Genomic DNA, 20,014 nt, shown 5'->3' with positions numbered 1-20,014 from the left:
CCTATGTGCTTTCCAGTTCTCCCAGTCCTTGGAATTGATCCCCACCAGGCTTCAGAGTGCAGCGTCGTGCTGGCCCTGGCCTGCTGCTCCATGCACAAGCCAGCTTCCTGCATCTGTGTGCGGGAGCTTGCCGTGTCTGAGTGTTTAGTGTTTTTCCAGCTTACTTGAGATAGTGGCCGGGCTGGACGCTTCCTGCTGCAGTTTTCCATGATCTTGAGTGTTGGCCTCGCCAGCTGTGAGCAAACAGGTCTCATCTTTTTATTATTCTCCCGTGGCATGGTGCAAAACATTAAGCGTGAGCTGGTTTCCTGTGGCAAAAATTTGACTTTGATTTGTTCTTTTTGAGGTTACTGTGAGTTTATCATAACAGGAGTGCTAAAAATATCTGGTCTAGTATGGAAACAGCATTCACTTAGCAGCGTGAACAATAACACGCAGGTCTAGCCCAGACCAGGAAGAGACGGACTTCAACTCAAGATGGGAATTACGTATCAGAGACGGCTTGAGCGTCTTAACTTTGTCAGTCTCTGCTCTGATGGGTTATGGAAAAGTACCTAGGCCATGTTTGAGCCACAGATTGCAGCTGAAAATAATCTGAGCCCAGATATTTTAGGAGTGCCTGCGCTATGCCAGATGCCATGGCTGCAGATCACCGGAAGAGGAAGGGGAGGTGTTGCCAATGGGAAGCACAAACCGTTGTGTGCCTTGTAAGGAAACTCAGGGTAGAGGGCTGTAGACAAACCTGTCTGTTTGGGGTAGACAGGGTTGGTTTTTTTTTTTTTTTTTTCTGATTTTTTAAAAATTATTTATTTAAAAGGCAGAGACTCGGAGCTCTCTCATCTGTTATTTCAATCCTCAAATTCCCTCAACAGCTGGGCCAGGTTGAAACCAGGAGCTAAGAAGTCAGTCCATTCGTCCAGGAGGGTGGCAGGGACTCAGCTACGTGAGTCATCGCCTGCTGCCTCCCAGGGTGCACATGAGCAGGACTTTGGAATCGGAGCAAAGCTGGGAAACAGACCCAGGCCATGTGATCTGCCGTGTGGGTGTCCCGAATGGCATCTTCATCCCTAGCCAGACACCCTTGCTTTTCTGTTTTTTAATAGACTTGGATTGTTCTGTAATAAACAGATGCAGACTGTTCTGGGAGCTCAGGGAACTGCGGGTTGGGCCAACTCTGAGTTGCACAGTCTCAGCAGATGAGACATCCGAGCTGACTGGGAGGCACAGGTCTTTGTGAGCAGTTGGCGTCCTGCAGACAGGAGTAGCGTGGTAAAGGGCCAGCAGGACAGAGCTTGTGCCGCGCTGACCAGTGGCTTCCCGGCGGATCGGATGGCAGAACCACTTGGAGTGTGGGAAAATACTGCTTCTCTGGTTTTAGCTCAGACTCGCTCAGTCAAAACACTAGGAATGTATTAGATTTCCTTATTTTTCTTACGCTCCCAGATTTCCTTTTAAGTTTATTTTTATTTGTTTCAAAGGTAGAACAACAGAAAGAGGAGTTCGTCTATCTCTGGTTCACTCCCCAAATGCCTGTAACAGTCAAGGGCTGGGCCAGGCCAAAGCCAGGAGCCAGGAACTCCATTCGGGTCTCCCTCGTGGGTGGCAGTGACCCACGTACTTGAGCCATTCCCTGCTGCCTCCCAGGGTGTGCATTAGCAAGAGGCTGGATTGGAAGTAGAGTAGCCAGGACTGCAGCCAGCTGTCTGATGTGGGATGCAGACATTCCCAGTGGCAGCTTAACTCAAAACCCCAGAATGCCTACCCCACTCTGAGATTTCTGAAGACTCAACCAAGTTAGGCGACACCTCGGCCATAGGAGAAGTGGAGCCCATAAACTGGATCAGAGCCTTGGTACACTCTTGTGCTTTTTTTTTTTTTAATTTATTTAAGATTTATGTATTTGAAAGGCAGATATCTCTCTCTCTGTCATTCTGCCTTTCAAATAAAATGAATCTTTTTAAAACAAAATTAACTGCAAACAAACTTTGAACTTTTGTTAAGAGCTGGCCAGGAGGCTGGTGCTGTGGCATAGCGGGTAAAGCTGCCGCCTGCAGTGCAGGCATCCCATATGGGCGCCAGTTTGAGTCCCAGCTGCTCTACTTCCGATCTAGCTCTCTGCTATGGCCTGGGAAAGCAGTGGAAGATGCTCCAGGTCCTTGGACCCCTGCACCCACATGGGAGACCCAGATGAAGCTCCTGGCTCCTGGCTTTGGATCCTGCCGTTGTGGCCAACTGGGGAGTGAACCAATGGAAGGAAGACCTCTCTCTTTCTCTGCCTCTCCTTCTTTCTGTGTAACTCTTTCAAATAAATCTTTAAAAAACAAAACGAGGAAAAAAAGAGCTGGCCAGGACCTTGCTAGGAATACAGCTGGTGCTGGGAGATGAGGGTGGGGTGCAAAGAGCATCTGTGGTGGCCTAGTGTGAGTCCACTCATGGCTGCTGAGCTGCCATAGGTATGGGAGGGGTAGGTATAAGACGTATAAGGTGTGCCTCCCACACCACCTACTTTATATTCTCAAAGTGAGAGTTCTAGGAATTAGTGTTCCCGGTTGAGTCTTGTTCTGACCCATTTGCCGTTTTCTCTTCTGCAATGTTGAGTTCAAGGACTTTATCAGGCGCCCCATGGGAATGGAGCCAGGGTCCTCCCCTGCCCAGAGTGGCAGGAACTCTCAGGGTGAGCTCTGCTGGAAGGCCGCCTCCTGGCTGGTCTCTGCCCAGGTCTCGTCTTTGCATACATCTTCTTTACTGGGCAGCAGGGTGCTGGGTTTAAAAGCCAAAACCCTCCCAGGGTTCTCTTTTGCCTTTGGGATACAATGTAGGCCTCTTGGACCAGACCCCAGACCTGCGACCGGCTGACCTCCTTTGTTCCTTTCCACTCTTCTTTTGCCCTCCTAGAACTCTCTCCTGGTATCATATTGAACTGCTTCTTGCCCCTCAGATACCTGTCACCACCTGCTCTCACCCTCATTTCTTTTTCCATATATCATGTATTTTAATGTTATTTGACAGAGGAATCTCCCATCTGCTGGTTCACTCCACAAATGCCCACAACAGCCAAGACTGGGCCATGTTGAAGGCAGGAGCCCAGAACTCAGTGTGGGTCTCCCACATGGGTGCGTGGGACCTAAATATTGGAGCTATAGCTCGATACCTCCCAGGATGTACGTCAGCAGGAAACTGGAATCAGACGCCAGGGCTTGAACCCAGGCCTCTGCCTTATGACATGATGGGTTCTCTTTTCTCCACTGCTCAGCTGCAGAGTTACCTCTAGGACCTACTCCTCACATCTGAGTCCTCTCTCCTCACTCTGTAATCTCCCGCCACCCCTGCCTCGCTGGCCTCCTGACTGTTGGCTGCAGATCTGACACAGAGCTGCTACATGTGGGTTGACTGATGGCCCCAAGTTCGAAGAATCTGGTCAGTTTTTAACATGTGGCTTCATTAATTTATTTAAGGTTCCAGTGTAGCCATCTAGGTGGTGTAATTTGCACAGTTGATTTTGGTCTTTTCCAGGCTGTGCCATGGTACAAGATGCTGTAAGCCTCAGACCATGGCCGTGGGTCTGGTCCTAACCCATCCGTAGATTAGGGAGCACGTCCGGTTTCTTCAGCTGTCAGTGTCTAGGGAGCAAAGGCTCACTAATAATCAGCGACTCACAGGTCTGCTGGGGCTAATGCCGTAGGAACCGTGCCTCCCAGGGAGTTCCTGGTGCCCCCCCCCGCCTCCCTCCCTCCCTCCTTCCTTTCCTCCTTCTTTTTTATTTAATTGAAAGACTGAGTTGGCCGGCGCCGCGGCTCAATAGGCTAATCCTCCGCCTAGCGGCGACGGCACACCGGGTTCTAGTCCCGGTCGGGGCGCCAGATTCTGTCCCGGTTGCCCCTCTTCCAGGCCAGCCCTCTGCTGTGGCCAGGGAGTGCAGTGGAGGATGGCCCAGGTGCTTGGGCCCTGCACCCCATGGGAGACCAGGAAAAGCACCTGGCTCCTGGCTCCTGCCATTGGATCAGCGCGGTGCGCCGGCTGCAGCGCGCCGGCCGCGGCGGCCATTGGAGGGTGAACCAACGGCAAAGGAAGACCTTTCTCTCTGTCTCTCTCTCTCACTGTCCACTCTGCCTGTCAAAAAAAAAAAAAAAAAAAAAAAAAAAAAAACTGAGTTGCAGAAAGAGGAGGGGGAGACAAAGAGAGATCTTCCATCTCTTGGTTCACTCTGCAACAGCCAGGCCTGGATCAGGCTGAAACCAGGAGCCAGGAGTTCCATCCGGGTCTCCTACCTGGGTGCAGGGGTCCAAGTAGTTGGACATCTGCTGCTGCTTTCCCAGACACATTAGCAGGGAGCTGGGTAGGAAGTAGAGTAGCCAGAACACGAACCAGTACCCATATGGGATGCTGGCATTGCAGGCAATGACTTTACCCACTACCCCACAGCGCTGGCCCCCCTCGTGTCTTTTCTAAGGCTGCTGCTGTTAGTTCTTGGTTCATAAATCTAGCAAAGCAAGTTTGGAGTTCGGGACTGGCGCTGTGGTGTAGTAGGTAAAGCCTCCGCCTTCAGTGCTGGCATCCCATATGGGCGCCGGTAAGTTTGGAGTTCACACAACAGCTTTCTCCTTTAATAGAAATTTCTTGGTCATCTAAGCTTAAAACCTTGAATTCTCTGTGTTTGGATTTAAGAGAAACAAGTTTGTTCAGGTCCCAGCTCTGCCATATAGAAGGGGGCCTTGAGAAAGTTCATTTGAACGGCAGAATGACAGAACATGAAGGAGAGACAGAGAGAAAGATGTTCCCTCTGCTAGTTCACTGCCCAAATAGCCACAACCGCTGGAGCTGGGCCAGGCCAAAGCCAGGAGCTTGAAACTCCGTCTAGTTCTCCTACTGGGTGCCAAGGGCCCAAGTACTTGGGTCAGCCTTTCACGGCCTTCCCAGGCGAGTTAATGGAGAGCTGAATCAGAACAGAGCGGCCAGGACTGGAACGTTACTCTGAGATGGGATTCCAGTGTCACAGTATCACCTTAACCCGCTGTGCCGCAGCACTGCTCCCTCCGTGAGCTTTCTGAAGTCCCCTCGTGTTTGGCTTCCTGACCTTGAGCAAGTCTCTTCGCTTGTCATGGCCTCTGCTTTCTCATGTTAAAAAACATGGCGGGGGGAGGCGATGATAATCTTTAACCTCAAGATCATGTATCTGAGAGCTTTATAAGCAGTTGTTTTCTCATGTTTCAGGTGATAAAAGTAAGACACCTTCTAAGTAAAAATATACAGGTGCCTGGGAGGAAACTACTGTTTCTGTGTTGCCTGCCGCACAGCATTCCTCCTTAGGAGCCGCGTGGGCTGCTTCGCGTGCTTCAGTACTGATAAGTACTTCCATAGGGGTGTTTGGGTTTTTATGTTAGAAGACTTCAGAGAACTTGCTGTGATTCCTCGTTCCTCAGTCCCCGCATTAGACCTCTGACCTCCCTGGTTGATGATTTTTCGGTGGCTTTGTCTTTGGCCCCCGCTGGATTTGGTGATCAGTTCCTTTCAGAACTGGTGGTCTTCGTGGATGGGGCCATCCGCAGCCGCGGCTGTCTTGGCACAGGTTCCCCGGTGGGCTTTTGGTGTCCAGCAGTGACAGGGACTGGTGAGGAAGAGACGGCACAGGGAAAGGTTTCTGGTAACGGCAGTAGCTGACTGCTTGTTGATTTGCTGCCGTCATGACCACAGATGTTTAAAAATAATTTCTAAGGAGAAAGAAAAAAAGCAGTGGTTGGTGTTTGTGTGCTCACCACTGCCTTATCAGCGGTAGACGATACAGAGACCACAGTCATTCAGAAAGGAAGAAGGCACTGCTATGCAAGGAGCGGAGAGGCGAGGGAAGGGGAGGTGCCCAGGGCTTCTCAGCCAGCATCGCTTCGAGCCTAGCTGGTCACCAGCTCCTCCCGACCTGAACGTGAAAAGCAGGCCTGACGCTCAGTCGGCCTCATAGAGCCGGAAGGATTGAATGGCGCCCTGGCACGTGCTGTGCATTAATCATCATTGATCCACACAGCACATTCCCATTAAGTCTTCATAGCATCTCATTGCATTTTCATGTGAGGAAGTTGAGGCTTGGAGTAGCTGCGTTGTTCGTTACCAGACCCAGTGCTGGAGTCAGAACATGAGCCAAAGCTGTCATCCCCTGGGCCTGCATTTAGGCATCTCCAATGAAGTGGTTGGGCAGACTTGAGTTGCTGGCATTCCTAACAACATCCTTGTGACTGTGATTCTGTCTGAGCTTCACAGATAACTCAGGACATTTTTTCCTTTAAAAATGAAAGAGTTACAGGCCGGCGCCACAGCTCACTAGGCTAATCCTCTGCCTTGTGGCGCCGGCACACTGGGTTCTAGTCCCGGTCAGGGCGCCGGATTCTGTCCCGGTTGCCCCTCTTCCAGGCCAGCTCTCTGCTGTGGCCGGGAGTGCAGTGGAGGATTTCCCAAGTGCTTGGGCCCTGCACCCCATGGGAGACCAGGAGAAGCATCTGGCTCCTGCCATCGGATCAGCGCGGTGCGCCGGCCGCGACGGCCATTGGAGGGTGAACCAACGGCAAAGGAAGACCTTTCTCTCTGTCTCTCTCTCTCACTGTCCACTCTGCCTGTAAAAAAAAAAAAAAGAAAGAAAGAAAGAGTTACAAAGAGAAGGAGAGGCAGAGAGAGAGAGAGGTCTTCCACACGCTGGTTCACTCCCCAATTGGCCACAACGGCCAGAGGAGCAGCCGGGACTCAAAAAACCAGCACCCACGTGGGACACCGGCACCACAGGCAGCGGCTTTACCAGCTAGCCACAGCGCCAGCCGCAGGACATTATCTTGTTGCACTTTTTCAGATGGGAAACTGAGGCCCAGCAAGATCAGATTACAATAATGGGCAGCATTGTCAGCAACCTGCCTTGTTCTGTGCAGGCCCCCTTCGCCCCCACGCTGGCATCAGCCTGTGTTGGAGCTGCTTGCAGGCCCCTAGGCCCAGCTGCAATTCTTGTGTAAAACCTCACATCTTTTCTCTCACTGTCAGACAGCAGTCACGGGAATGTCCTGTGCTGTCTTCCCTCGGCAAGAGCAGTTGACAGAGCGCAGCAGATGCCCAGAGTCAAGGTCATGTGCCACTCAAGTGCTGGGCTGGAGAAAAGACCCTCTCTCCCTGCCGCTTGTGACCAGGCTGGGTGGTCTGAATGTGCAGGGCTCTGTCAGAGCAGCTCTGTGACCGGGGGCGTGGCTAGCAGAGCTGAGCAGTGAGGCCACTCGCTAGTGGCCCGAGGGATTTTATTCTTGTCTTCTGCACTTACCTCTGCAGTTTAGTTATTTGGGGTGGTCCCTTTCTTATTATAAATTACAGTATTTTCATACTGTTTTAAAAGTAAATTTTATTCTCATTTTTTTTTGAAATGCAGAGGCAGATGTTCCATCTGCTGGTTCATTCCCCAAATGTCAAGGTTGGGCCAAGCTGCAGTGAGCCCAAATCCCAATACAGAGACTTAAATACTTGCACTGTCATTCAGTGGTCTATACATGCACATTAGCAGGAAGCTGGATCAGAAGCAGAGTCGCGGGGACCGGAACCAGGCACTTCAGTACCAGATGCAGATGTCCTGTGTGGAGCTCCTGGATGTCAACTTTACAGGAGAGGGTCAAGCTCAAGAATCCGCTGATACTGTTTAGGGGACATCCGAGTTACTGTAAACTGCTGGGCCCTGAGGTGGGGGAACAAAATGATTTAAGATGACCTTTTTTTTTTTTTTTTTTTAAGATTTATTTATTTGAAAGTCAGAGTTACAGAGGAGAGAAGGAGAGACACACAGAGAGAGATCTTCCATCTGCTGACTCACTCCTCAAATGGCCACAACAGCCAGAGCTGCGCAGATCCGAAGCCAGGAGCCAGGAGCTTCTTCCAGGTCTCTGATGCGGGTGCAGGGGCCCAAGCACTTGGGCCATCTTCCACATTATCAGAGAACTGGATCCCGAAGCAGCTAGGACCTAAACTGCCCATATGGGATGCCGGCCAGCTCTTCAGATGGTGGCTTAACCTACTGCATCACAGTGTCCGCCCTCTTTCTCTTTTGAACCAGCGAATCTTCTGTCTCACCTGTGTTCCTCAGGTCACCATGTCATGCAGAGGTAGCAGCCTGGTGACTTGTGAGTCCATTGTGATCAAAGACCTCTGTTTTCTCAACCCTTAAATGGGGACAGTAGCAGTTACACCCACCTCATTCTGTCATTTTATTTTTACCTAGCTAAACTCATCTTTAGGAGAGGGCATTTAGCCTAACAATTAAGAGGTCCTCATCCCACATTGGAGGTCATTTGCTGGTTTGCTCCCCAAATACTGAAGCAGCCATCCCTGGGCCAGGGGCACAACCTGAGTGTCCTGCGTGAGTGGCAGGGACTTGTGCTTTCAAGGACCTTGCATACTTTAACCAAAGTTGTAGGCAGTGTGACTAAGAACTCTACTTAAATATTTTAGGGGCCAGCTCTATGGTGTAGAAGGTTAAGCCTCCACCGCATGGGCATCCCAAATGGGTGGCAGTTCAAGTCCCAGTTGCTCTACTTTGGAGCCAGCTCCCTGCTAATGCAACAGAAGGTAGTCCAAGTCCTTGGCTCCCCATACCCACATAGGAGACTCAGAAGAAGCTCCTAGGAAGCTCAGAAGAGCGCCGCGGCTCACTAGGCTAATCCTCCACGTTGCGGCGCTGGCACACCGGGTTCTAGTCCCGGTCGGGGCACCAGATTCTGTCCCAGTTGCCCCTCTTCCAGGCCAGCTCTCTGCTGTGGCCAGGGAGTGCAGTGGAGGATGGCCCAAGTGCTTGGGCCCTGCACCCCATGGGAGACCAGGATAAGTATCTGGCTCTTGCCATAGGATCAGCGCGGTGCGCCGGCTGCAGCGTGCCGGCCGTGGTGGCCATTGGAGGGTGAACCAACGGCAAAGGAAGACCTTTCTCTCTGTCTCTCTCTCTCTCTCTGTCCACTCTGCCTGTCAAAAATAAATAAATAAATAAAATTAAAAAAAAAAACAACCTCTCGATCTCTCTCTTTGTCTCTCGACCCCTCTTGACCTCTCTCTCTCTGTCTTTCACTCTCTCTCGATCTCTCTCACACTCTCCTTAAAAAAAAAAAAAAAAAAAAAAAAAGCTCCTGACTCCTGGCTTCAGATCAGCCCAGCTCCGGCCATTGCAGCCATTTGGGGAGTAAACCAGAGCATGGAAGAGTGTGCTCTCACTCTCATTCTCTCTCTCTCTCTCTCTCTCTCTCTCTCTCTCTCTCTCTCTCTCTCTCACTGTCTCTCTGTGTATCTGTAACTCTACCTCTCAAATAACTACATTAAAAAAAAAAGCCATATCATGTTCAGTGTAGCCTATTGGTAATGGGATTGTTTCCAGATTTCCTGTGGTACGTGTGACTTGGCAGTGGACATTTGTGCACAATTCAGTTGTTGGTCAAGGTCTGTGACCTTTTGTAAACATCTTCATAAATACCACATTTTCGTGTGGTCCACTGATCTCTGCGTGAGGGTGCAGGTCCTTCTGCTTCAGTGGTTCGGGTTGAGTGTCATCCCTGCCTGTGATTTGGTAGGCAAAAAAGGCATCTTGTTTTGAGGTCATTTTGGAGAAGTAGTACTCTCCCCTCTCCCGGCGACAGCTTTCATCGGCTGCCCTAGACTCTGCAGAAAGAGTGGGATGCAAATTACAAGAGACCGCTTCTTTTTCTGTTCTGAGCTGATATGCGATGAGGTCATAGGGCAGATTCATCGGAGAAGAGGAAGGGGGGCATGAATGGGAGCCCACTTAGGGGTATTTCCAAGTAGGTCTCAGGGGTCCAAAGTCCCCATGGCCGTGGCCGCAGAGAGGTGCTTCCAAGTGTGCCCAGGGCAGGGCCTGGGGCTGTCTGAGTCACTTCTGGGACCCTAGCACAGCTAAGCACTGGGTGGGGATAGCAGGCGATTAGGAAATGTTTATGGGATTCATGAAAGAATACATGTCCATCAGGAACATACAGTTTCTGGATTAAAGAGGAAATTGTGAGTAAGGTAAGCAAAGGAGAGCTATGTGGAGTTGAGCTAATCACGTGTCCAGATGCCATGAATAAAAGGATGAAGAAGTCAGACGCATGGTGGCTTCCGTGAACTGTGCCTGCCTTCCCCAGCCCAGCTGCTTCCCATCTCTGACCCTCAGATGGGTGGCCCAGCAGGCCTGCTCTCTCATCTCCCTCCTGGGGCAGACAGGATGCACAGTGGATCTTCCCTGTGTGTCTCGCAGTGCAGTCCACCCTAGTTTCCCAGGCCCTGAGGCTTCCCGTGTGACAGGTGTGTTTTCACTGCCTGCCCCAGGGCAAGCTCTGCTAGGTGTGGAGTGGGGAGGAAAGCAGAGAGGGCCTGTGCCCTGTGGAGCAGATGAGATTGCCCTTCCTTGCAGATTCCCAGCCTTGAATGCAGTCACAAACCAGGGGAAGCGTGAAGGGGAAGCACAGAGCGCCTGGGAGGTCAGTGTCAGGAGACGGTGAGAGCCAAGTTGGGCTTGGTCTAGAGCTCGTAGCCAAATTAGCAGTAACACAGTCGAATGTGTAATGTCAGCACAGGTGTCTGTGTCCACCAGAACAAGTGGATCCTGGTCTCCAAGGCGCATGAGAGCTGGGTTGTGGCTGTTGTGTCAGAGTAGTGACCTCTCTGGAGCACTAGCTCATCAGGTGCTCACATCCCAGGCACTGTCCCAGGTACTCTATTCCAAACTGTTCATGGAGGCCTGACGCCCCATGAGTAAGACCTTCGGTTCCCATTTTACAAGGCAGGATCAGGGTTGTTGTCACTGCCAGCAGAATGCCCAAGGTCATGGTGAGTGGGAAAGCAGCAGAGTGGCTGGTCCAGCTGCAGCGCTGCAGTGTGCTGCCTTCATGTGCAAAACTCCAGACCCGGGGTGAGCTTTGTAAACTGTAGACTGAAGACTGTGAACTTGATGAGTATGCAGTGGACAGCAAGGTTACGTATTTTGGGGGAGCTGGAACGCCTTGAGGACAGTGATGGGGAGACTGGCTGTGGACAGGGCCCCTGCTTGCATTCCAGGGCTCCGTCTCAGGGCTCCTTTGCTAACTGGCACATTTTGAAGCTCCTGTGTCATTTTATTGGCCACCCTTGTGAAATGTTCTAAAATTACAGAATTCTCTGTCGCTCTCAAAGGCATTGTTCAAAATATATTTTGTTTCGGCCGGCGCCGCGGCTCACTAGGCTAATCCTCCGCCTAGCGGCGCCGGCACACCGGGTTCTAGTCCCGGTCGGGGCGCCGGATTCTGTCCCGGTTGCCCTTCTTCCAGGCCAGCTCTCTGCTGTGGCCCGGGAGTGCAGTGGAGGATGGCCCAGGTGCTTGGGCCCTGCACCCCATGGGAGACCAGGAAAAGCACCTGGCTCCTGGCTCCTGGCTCCTGCCATCGGATCAGCGCGGTGCGCCGGCCGCAGCGCGCCGGCCGCGGCGGCCATTGGAGGGTGAACCAACGGCAAAGGAAGACCTTTCTCTCTGTCTCTCTCTCTCACTGTCCACTCTGCCTGTCAAAAAAAAAAAAAAAAAAAAAATATTTTGTTTCAGTTCTTTTTTTTTTTTTTTTTTTTTTTTTTGACAGGCAGAGTGGACAGTGAGAGAGAGACAGAGAGAAAGGTCTTCCTTTGCCGTTGGTTCACCCTCCATTGGCCGCCGCGGCCGGCGCACCGCGCTGATCCGATGGCAGGAGCCAGGAGCCAGGTGCTTTTCCTGGTCTCCCATGGGGTGCAGGGCCCAAGCACCTGGGCCATCCTCCACTGCACTCCCTGGCCACAGCAGAGAGCTGGCCTGGAAGAGGGGCAACCGGGACTAGAACCCGGTGTGCCGGGGCCGCTAGGCAGAGGATTAGCCTAGTGAGCTGCGGCGCCGGCCTTTTGTTTCCGTTTTTAAAGATTATTTGATTTATTTGAGAGGCAGACAGAGCAAACTCCTATCCACTGGCTCATTCTCCCAAGTGCCCAGAATGACAAGGACTGGGCCTGGCCAGAGCCAGGAGCCAGAAAACTCAGTCCAAGTTTCCCATGTGGGTGGCAGGAGCCCAGTTGTTGGAGCCATCACCACTACTTGCCGGGGTCTGCACTAACAAGGAAGCTGGAGTCAGGAGCCAGAGCCAGCGCTGAAGCCAGGCACTCTGATGGAAGACGTGGGCATCCTAACTGCTGAGAAAAGGCCTGTCCCAGAATATATTTATTGAGAGACCAGTTGAGTAAATGCCAGACCCAGAGTGTTCTATTTGCTTTTTCCTGGAAGTAGATGTAATTCGGGAGTGAAGCGGGTTTCCAGGCTGTTCCCAGAGATAATGAGTCTGCACTAAGTGAGCAGCCTCGGGGAGAGTGCGTGCTGGGCTGGGGAGAGCCAGGGAGGCCAGGGCCAAGACTGTCTGGCGAGAAAAGCTTTGGGCAGCAGTCAGGCAAATGAGGTTTTCATTGAGAATCCCACCCCACCCCCAGGAGAGCTGTTTCTGAGGACAGCAGATGGATTGGGGGCTAATTTGTGACACTGACTATATTTTCTTCCTATTAAAATACTAGGGAGGGGTGGCTTGGTAGCCTTAGACATAATCACAGGATTTAAATACAAGAACAAGTTTAAAGGAATAGTGATTAATGATACTGTTTTCTAAATTTCTTATAACACTAATCTGATATTCTGGATTTTGATTAAATTTGAATTTGAATGTTCGCTTTTTTTGGGCAAAGATGGTATTGCAGGGATCGGCACAGTGGCATAGTAGGTTAAACTATGCCTGCATTGCCAGCATCCCATATGGACACCAGTTCAAGTCCAGGCTGCTCCTCTTCTTCTTTTTTTTTTTTTTTTTGAACAGGCATAGTGGATAGTGAGAGAGAGAGACAGAGAGAAAGGTAGAAAGGTCTTCCTTTGCTGTTGGTTCACCCTCCAATGGCCTCCGCGGCCGGTGCACTGTGCTGATCCGATGGCAGGAGCCAGGTGCTTCTCCTGGTCTCCCATGGGGTGCAGGACCCAAGCACTTGGGCCATCCTCCACTGCACTCCCGGGCCACAGCAGAGAGCTGGCCTGGAAGAGGAGCAACCGGGACAGAATCCGGCGCCCCGACCGGGACTAGAACCCGGTGTGCCGGCGCCGCAAGGTGGAGGATTAGCCTAGTGATCTGCGGCGCCGGCCAAGGCTGCTCCTCTTCTGATCCAGCTCTCTGCTATGGCCTGGGAAAGCAGTAGAAGATGGCCCAAGTCCTTGGGCTCCTGCACCCACGAGGGAAACCTGGAAGAAGCTCCTGGCTTCTGGCTTTGGATCAGCCCAGCTCTGGCCGTGTGGCCATTTGGGGAGTGACCCAGCGTGTGGAAGACCTCTCTGTGTCTCCTTCTCTGTCTGTAACCCTACCTCTCAAATAAATAAATAAAGCTTTAAAGGGGCGGGGTGGGGGGAGGTGTTGCGATCACATATAGACTGTTTCTCAATACGTGATTTCGCTCTCTCAATGTGTGCCTTGTGCATGACAAGGGCAGTCCCGAGCCTGGGCACGGATGGCACCCCCAGACGCCAGCAGCCTGAGTTAATGAAAAGGTCCAGATGAAGTTCATCCAGGCTGCGGCCCTGATTTTGCTCAGTGTTTTGATACGATTCGATGCGTCATGTCTTGGCAGAGCAGCTCCCCGTCCCTAACAGGGTTTGATCTTCAAAGGACGGTTTTCTAACGCGTAGGCTGGTGGGGAGGAGCTTTTCAGAAATGCACAGTCAACAGTGGTGTGTGTGTGTCTGCTGTTTGGGAGCGATGGGAAGCAGAACAAAGGGGGGAATTTAATAAGCAAGGACTTGTCAGGGGCTAGGGTCAGTCCTGAGGCTGCCGCCTTCCTAGAACATGGGTTTCTCCCACCACTTCCAGCCCTACTAACTGGAATGCTGACATTCAGAAAAGAGTGAAAAAGACAGCTTCTGTTTGCTTTGCTACAAATAAGTGGCCGACTGCCTGGCCCCCTTCCCAGAATGCCTAAGAGGACTTCAGATGTGGTCAGCGAGGTATGTGCGCGGTGCCAGGCTGCCGGGCCAGGGCCAGGCAAGCTGCAGAGCACCAGGAGCAGACCAGGGGCCCAGGCCACGGCGGGGCAGCCGCCTCCGCCCGAGTGTCGTCTCGGTTCCGAGATGAAGCCTGTCACCGGAGATAGGTGCGCAGGTTTCCTACGACTCTGCCCCCACTTCTCACTCGTGGAGCTAGTGCCTTACCACACATGAACCACTGAGAGAGGGCAGGGCGTCTGGACAGTGCCTCACAGAATGTCCAGGGCCCTCCTAGGTGGGGGCTGCACTTCTGCATGGTCCTGTCCTGCAGGGCTGCAGCAGAGCTGAGTTGATGTTTCTGCAAGTCACTGAACGTCTCTGAGCTTGGGATTCCTCGGCTGTGGAGTAGGCAGGTGACAGCGCTCAGCCGCCTCTCCAGGCTGTCGTGAAGATGGGTGCTCATGCAGGTGAGGGGTGCTGGCTCCCAGCAGGCGCTGCAACACTTGGGCCTTGCTCCCACAGCTGTTTCCTAACCAAAAGATGGAAAGCTTTGTGAGGAGCACTGAAAAGATGACCCACGCTTCCCGGGCTCTCGTGCTTCTGTCCCAGTGATGCTGAAGTGAGAATCGCCGGGAGGGAGCCGGCGTGGGGCTCCTGCCACCACCCGCTGCCCCAGGCACGTGAAGGCAAGCTGCTTCACTTGGTTTCTGCTGGGCCCATGGACCTTGGTTGGCACCTGCTGTGGTGACGCTGATACACGTTCCAGGCCTTGTTGCCCAGCCTCTCAGGAGTGATGGACAGCAGGAGCCATCACCCTTGCTTCCACTGATCCAAGTACCTTCTGCCTTGACTGCACTTGCTGAGGATGCCTGATGTCTGTGGTGTTGGGGACGGAGCTCGATTCCCGCGGGGAACAGTGTCCCTCGGGCCCCCCTTTCTGCACGTTACTTGATGGCTTTTGTTTATGCAGGAGCACATCTGCAGAGCTAGGCGGTGCATTCTAGTGGCAGCAGAGCCCTGCGAGCCAGCATGCGAGTTGTCTTTTAAAGATTTCCTGGCAGAATTACATAGGGAGAAACAGGGAGTGAGGTTTTCCATCTGCAGGTTCACTCCCCAAATGGGCACGACAGCTGGGGCCAGGGCGTGGCTGATCCAAAGCCAGGAGTTTCTTCTGGGTCTCCCACATGGGTGCAGGGGCCCAAGCACTTGGGCCATCCTCTGCTGCTTTCCTGGGCACATTAACAGGGATCTGGATCAGAAGTGGAACAGCTAGGGCTCGAACTGACACCTGTATGGGATGCCACAACACTGACCCCATAAGTTTGCTCTGTAAGTTAGATATTGATGAGACTTAAGATGAAAGTGCTTTGTGAACTGTAAAGCCCCCTCTGGCTGCAAAGTGTAGTCTCAGGGCATCAGCGCTTGGCGTAGAAGCTGCTCCCCATGTCCCTCCTCCTGCTGTGATGCAGCCGTGTGTGCTGGGGGAGACAGAGCGCTGCCCTAAGAGACGCTGCAGGCCAGCTGTGCCCCTGCCTTGGGAGAGCACGCAGAGACCAAGAATGCAAGAATGCCCACCCACCTGAAGCACAGGTGACTTGTGGACAAGGCGCACTGGCAGCAGATGGTGCTCTGTTCTAATCAGAATGTCCCCGTCTCTGTGTTTAGGCTAAAAGTTCTCACCTTGGTGGGGTCTCCTTGCACAGTAGCTCTAATTTGCAGCCATCACCCGAACCTGGCTTCCGGATCACAACAAAAATGAAACATGCCGTTCCTGGAAGTTGACATAGTATGCAGTTCAGGGAGGTTTTGTTTGTAGTGACTGCCTGTCTGACGGGTCTTGGTATTTGGCCTGCCCTTCTGGCTGAAGCAGCCCTTTGAACCGCTGCCTGAAATGTGTGCCTCCCACGCCTGACCTCTGGCCTGGCTGGTGGCAGGCCTTGCCCGTCTGCTGGACGCCTCCACTGCCCTCTCCCCTGCAAACACACTCACCTGACTCCGTGGCTGCCTCCTCCGGCCAGGGCGTCAGGTGCCCCTTACACTCCGGTAGCACTTCCCACGGGAACTTTAGTTGCTTTCGTAGTTACTAGTGTGCGTCCCTGTGTGTGTGTTGGATAAATGAAATGGTATTTCACATGGCGTTTATTTTATGAATATACTTCTGCAGAGTGACAGTTTTACAGCAATCATTATACAAAAGACTGCTTTATAAGGCACCTTCTCTTCCCCTTGCGCAGTGCTCCTGAAATTCCGCACGGATAAAGGAAGAGACCCTGGCTCTGCCACGCGCGGGGAAGATGCTGAGCTGTTGCTGCAGATCCGAAACGACGTGCTGGACTCGCTGGGCGTCAGTGCTGACCTGCTGCCCGACGACTTCGTCAGGTGGGGCTCCCTGGTGGGCGAGTATCTGCTCTCACTGTTTGCCTTCACTGAGACCAGGCCCTGGGGAGAACCCTATTTGCTGCATTCTGCCAGCTGCCACGTCCAGTTTCTCGATGTGTATTTTTATTCATGAGGTTCAAAATTCCAGGCCATGGAAGATGTGTAGGTGCTGTTCTGACTTTGCATGTTCTCGTGATCCTTGAGGGATGCTTGCAGAGGCCATAGTTGTGTCTCTCTCTCTCTCTCTCTCTCTCTCTCTCTCTCGCATGCACACAGCTGGATAGTACTTCTGTATGGGAGGCAGTCACCTGTTCACTCGGATTGTGCCCAGTGCTGCAGTGCCTGACCTTGTCACGTGTGTGGGAGCAAATGCGGGTTAAATTCATAGAGAGCTGCTGGGCCCAAAGGATATAGTTTCCGTGGCATCGTTCTGCTGCTTTACCCTCCAGGGAGAGCCTGTCAGTTTGTCCCCTGAACAGCAAGCACATCATACTCCCAGCATCCTCTCCGACTTGAACACTGAAATGCCTCCACCTAAGGCCACTGACAGTCTTTGGTCATCCTCAGTCCGGCTTAGGATTTGACTGCAGAAGACCAGGTGTGAGGTGGTCGGGAGCCCCCTCCCCCCTCCTCGTGGCCTGGGCTCCTCTGCTCACTCGCCATCCCTTCCCTTGTCTTTGGGGCTTCCTCAGCTCTACCCTGCCATATTAGAGCAGCTGTTAGGAATCAGTCATTGGATGGGAGGGGGCGTTAGCTTTTTTTTTTTTTTTTTTTTTAATCGTTTTATTTGAAATGCGGAGAGGCAGGGATCCTTCATTCCTGATGCACTCCCCAGATGCCTGGCTCCTCCAGAACTGGGCCGAGAGTCTCTAGAACTCAGTCTGGGTCTCCCATGTGGATGTCAAGGACCCAAGCACTGGAGCTGCCACCTGTTGCCTCCAGGGTGCACATTAGCAGGACGCTGCAGTTGAGAGTAGAGTTAGGGCTTGAACCCAGGCCCTCTGCTGCTGGACGTGGGCGTCTCCAGTGGCAGTTAACCCACTGAGCCAAGCATATTCCCTCAGAGGTAGTTGTGTTATATACAAGAGTACTTCTTCTTTTTTTTTTTTTTTTTTTTTTTGACAGGCAGAGTGGACAGTGAGAGAGAGAGAGACAGAGAGAAAGGTCTTCCTTTTGCCGTTGGTTCACCCTCCAATGGCCGCTGCGGCCGGCGCACCGCGCTGATCCGATGGCAGGAGCCAGGAGCCAGGAGCCAGGTGCTTTTCCTGGTCTCCCATGGGGTGCAGGGCCCAAGCACCTGGGCCATCCTCCACTGCACTCCCTGGCCACAGCAGAGGGCTAGCCTGGAAGAGGGGCAACCGGGACAGAATCCGGCGCCCCAACCGGGACTAGAACCCGGTGTGCCGGCGCCGCTAGGCGGAGGATTAGCCTAGTGAGCCGCGGCGCCGGCCCAAGAGTACTTCTAACAACTAAGTGGAAGATGGCATTAAAGGAGAAGTTTGTTTTGGTGCAGAAAATTTTGAAGTCCTGGATAATTTTTTCATAATATGCATTTTTCCTTGAACTTTTTGAAGGTCCTTTGTACATGTGTTGTTTCTTAATCCTCGTAACAGCTCATTTTTAAAATTTTACTTATTTATTTATTTGAGAGGCAGAGAGAGACAGAGGGGTCTTCCATCCGCTGGTTCACTCCCCAAATGGCCACCATGACCAGAGCTGAGCCGATCCAAAGCCAGGAGCCAGGAACTTCTTCTGGGTCTCCCACATGGGTGCAGGGGCCCAAGGACTTGTGCTGTCTTCCACTGCTTTCCCAGGCCACAGCGCAGAGCTGGACCGGAAGTGGAGTAGCCTGGACTCAAACTGGCATCATATGAAATGCCGGCACTGCAGGCAACAGCTTTACCCGCTGCACCACAGCGCTGGTCCCCTTAAGTTTTTGTTTTTGTTAAGATTTATTTGTTTATTTGAAAGGTAGAGTTAGAGAGAAAGTGAGAGGGAGAGTCAGAGAGAGAGAGAGGTCTTCCATATTCCAGTTCACTCCCCAAATGGCTGCAGCAGCCAGAGCTGGGCTGATCCGAAGCCAGGAGCCAAGAGCTTCTTCGGGTCTCCCACTTGGGTGCAGGGGCCCAAGGAGTTGGGCCATCTTCCACTGCTTTCCCAGGCCACAGCAGGGAGCTGGATCAGAAGTGGAGCAGCTGGGACTCAAACTGGTGCCCATATGGGATGCAGACACTACAGACCAAGGCTTTACCCACTATGCTACAATGCCAGCCCCAACAACTCTTTTTTTTTTTTTTTTTTTTTGACAGGCAGAGTTAGACAGTGAGAGCGAGACAGAGCAAAAGGTCTTCCTTCCATTGGTTCACCCCCCAAATGGCTGCTACAGCCAGCGCGCTGTGGCTGGCGCGCTGCACCAATCCAAAGCCAGGAGCCAGGTGCTTCCTCCTGGTCTCCCATGCGGGTACAGGGCCCAAGCACCTGGGCCATCCTCCACTGTCCTCCCGGGCCACAGCAGAGAGCTGGACTGGAAGAGGAGCAGCCAGGACAGAATCTGGTGCCCCAACCAGGACTAGAACCCGGTGTGCTGGCGCCGCAGGCTAAGGATTAGCCTAGTGAGCCACAGCGCTGGCCAGCAACAACTCATTGTTATAGGTGAAAGGCTAGTAAGTTCTGGGGTTGTGTAATATCAGTAGCATCACAGACTTCCTACACTTTACCTACAACAGCTGCATTCATCGTAGGAAAAGTCCTTGAGTTGCATGTTACTGTTTAAATGAAGAAACAGGCCCAAGGTTGAGTAAGTAGCCAACCAAGAGGCTACCTCAGGTCTCACCTCGCAGCTAGTCTCTGGCAACAGCACACTTCCTGGGTTGCTTTTCCACAGTAAAGTCTATCTCAGTCTTTTATTTATTTTTTTTTTTAACATTGATTTATTGGCCAGTGCCGCGGCTCACTAGGCCGGTGCGCCGGCCGCAGCGTGCTGGCTGCAGCGGCCATTAGAGGGTGAACCAATGGTAAAGTACAACCTCTCTCTCTGTCTCTACCTCTCTCTCTGTCCACTCTGCCTGTCCAAAAAAAAATATATATATATATATATTGATTTATTCATGTGCTGACTGGCTGGCTGACCAACTTACGAGGCAGACTGGCAGAGAGAGAGATGCTCTACCCACTGATTCACTCCCCAAATGGCTGCAACAGCCAGGTCAGGGCCAGGCTGAGGCCAGGAGCCAGGAGCTCCACCCAGGTCTTCAGCATGGGTGGCAGGGGCCCAAATACTTGGGCACCTTCTGCCTTCCCAAGTGTATCAGTGGGCAGCAGAGTAGCCAGGACTCAAACCAGTGCCCTGATGTGGGATGCCGGCGTCACAGGCAGTAGTTTATTCCAGTCTAGCACAACATCTGCCTCCCTTCTTCTTTCTCCGCTTCTGGCTGAGAACCTCATTCAGACCCTAGCAAACCCACCTGATTTCGGGCCAGCACTGGTCATTGGGCCAAGAAGCCTTCATTGGAAAATAAGCATCGTTCTTGAGTGTCAGCAGTAGGTGACACTGCAGGCGTGGCTGCGGTCGGAGTCTCACACTCACTCAGCTGGGCACTCCTGGAGGAAGGCCCGGTGTGCAAGAACCAAGCGTGGCCTGCT

General features: G+C 52.5%; 1 protein-coding gene across 1 annotated transcript in view; it reads left to right on the top strand.

Annotated features, from left to right (window-relative positions):
- Positions 1–20,014, top strand: part of SAE1 (SUMO1 activating enzyme subunit 1) — a 67,041-nt gene that overhangs the window by 40,855 nt on the left and 6,172 nt on the right. The window contains exon 7 of the mRNA XM_051837389.2: positions 16,228–16,372. Coding sequence (XP_051693349.2) covers positions 16,228–16,372 — 145 coding nt within the window. The remainder of the gene's footprint in view (positions 1–16,227; positions 16,373–20,014) is intronic.

The sequence above is a fragment of the Oryctolagus cuniculus genome, chromosome 18 (genome assembly GCF_964237555.1).
Source record: "Oryctolagus cuniculus chromosome 18, mOryCun1.1, whole genome shotgun sequence".
Classification (NCBI taxonomy): Eukaryota; Metazoa; Chordata; class Mammalia; order Lagomorpha; family Leporidae; genus Oryctolagus; species Oryctolagus cuniculus.
Note: the sequence above shows the minus strand (reverse complement) of the source record. Positions and strands in the feature narration are given on the sequence as shown.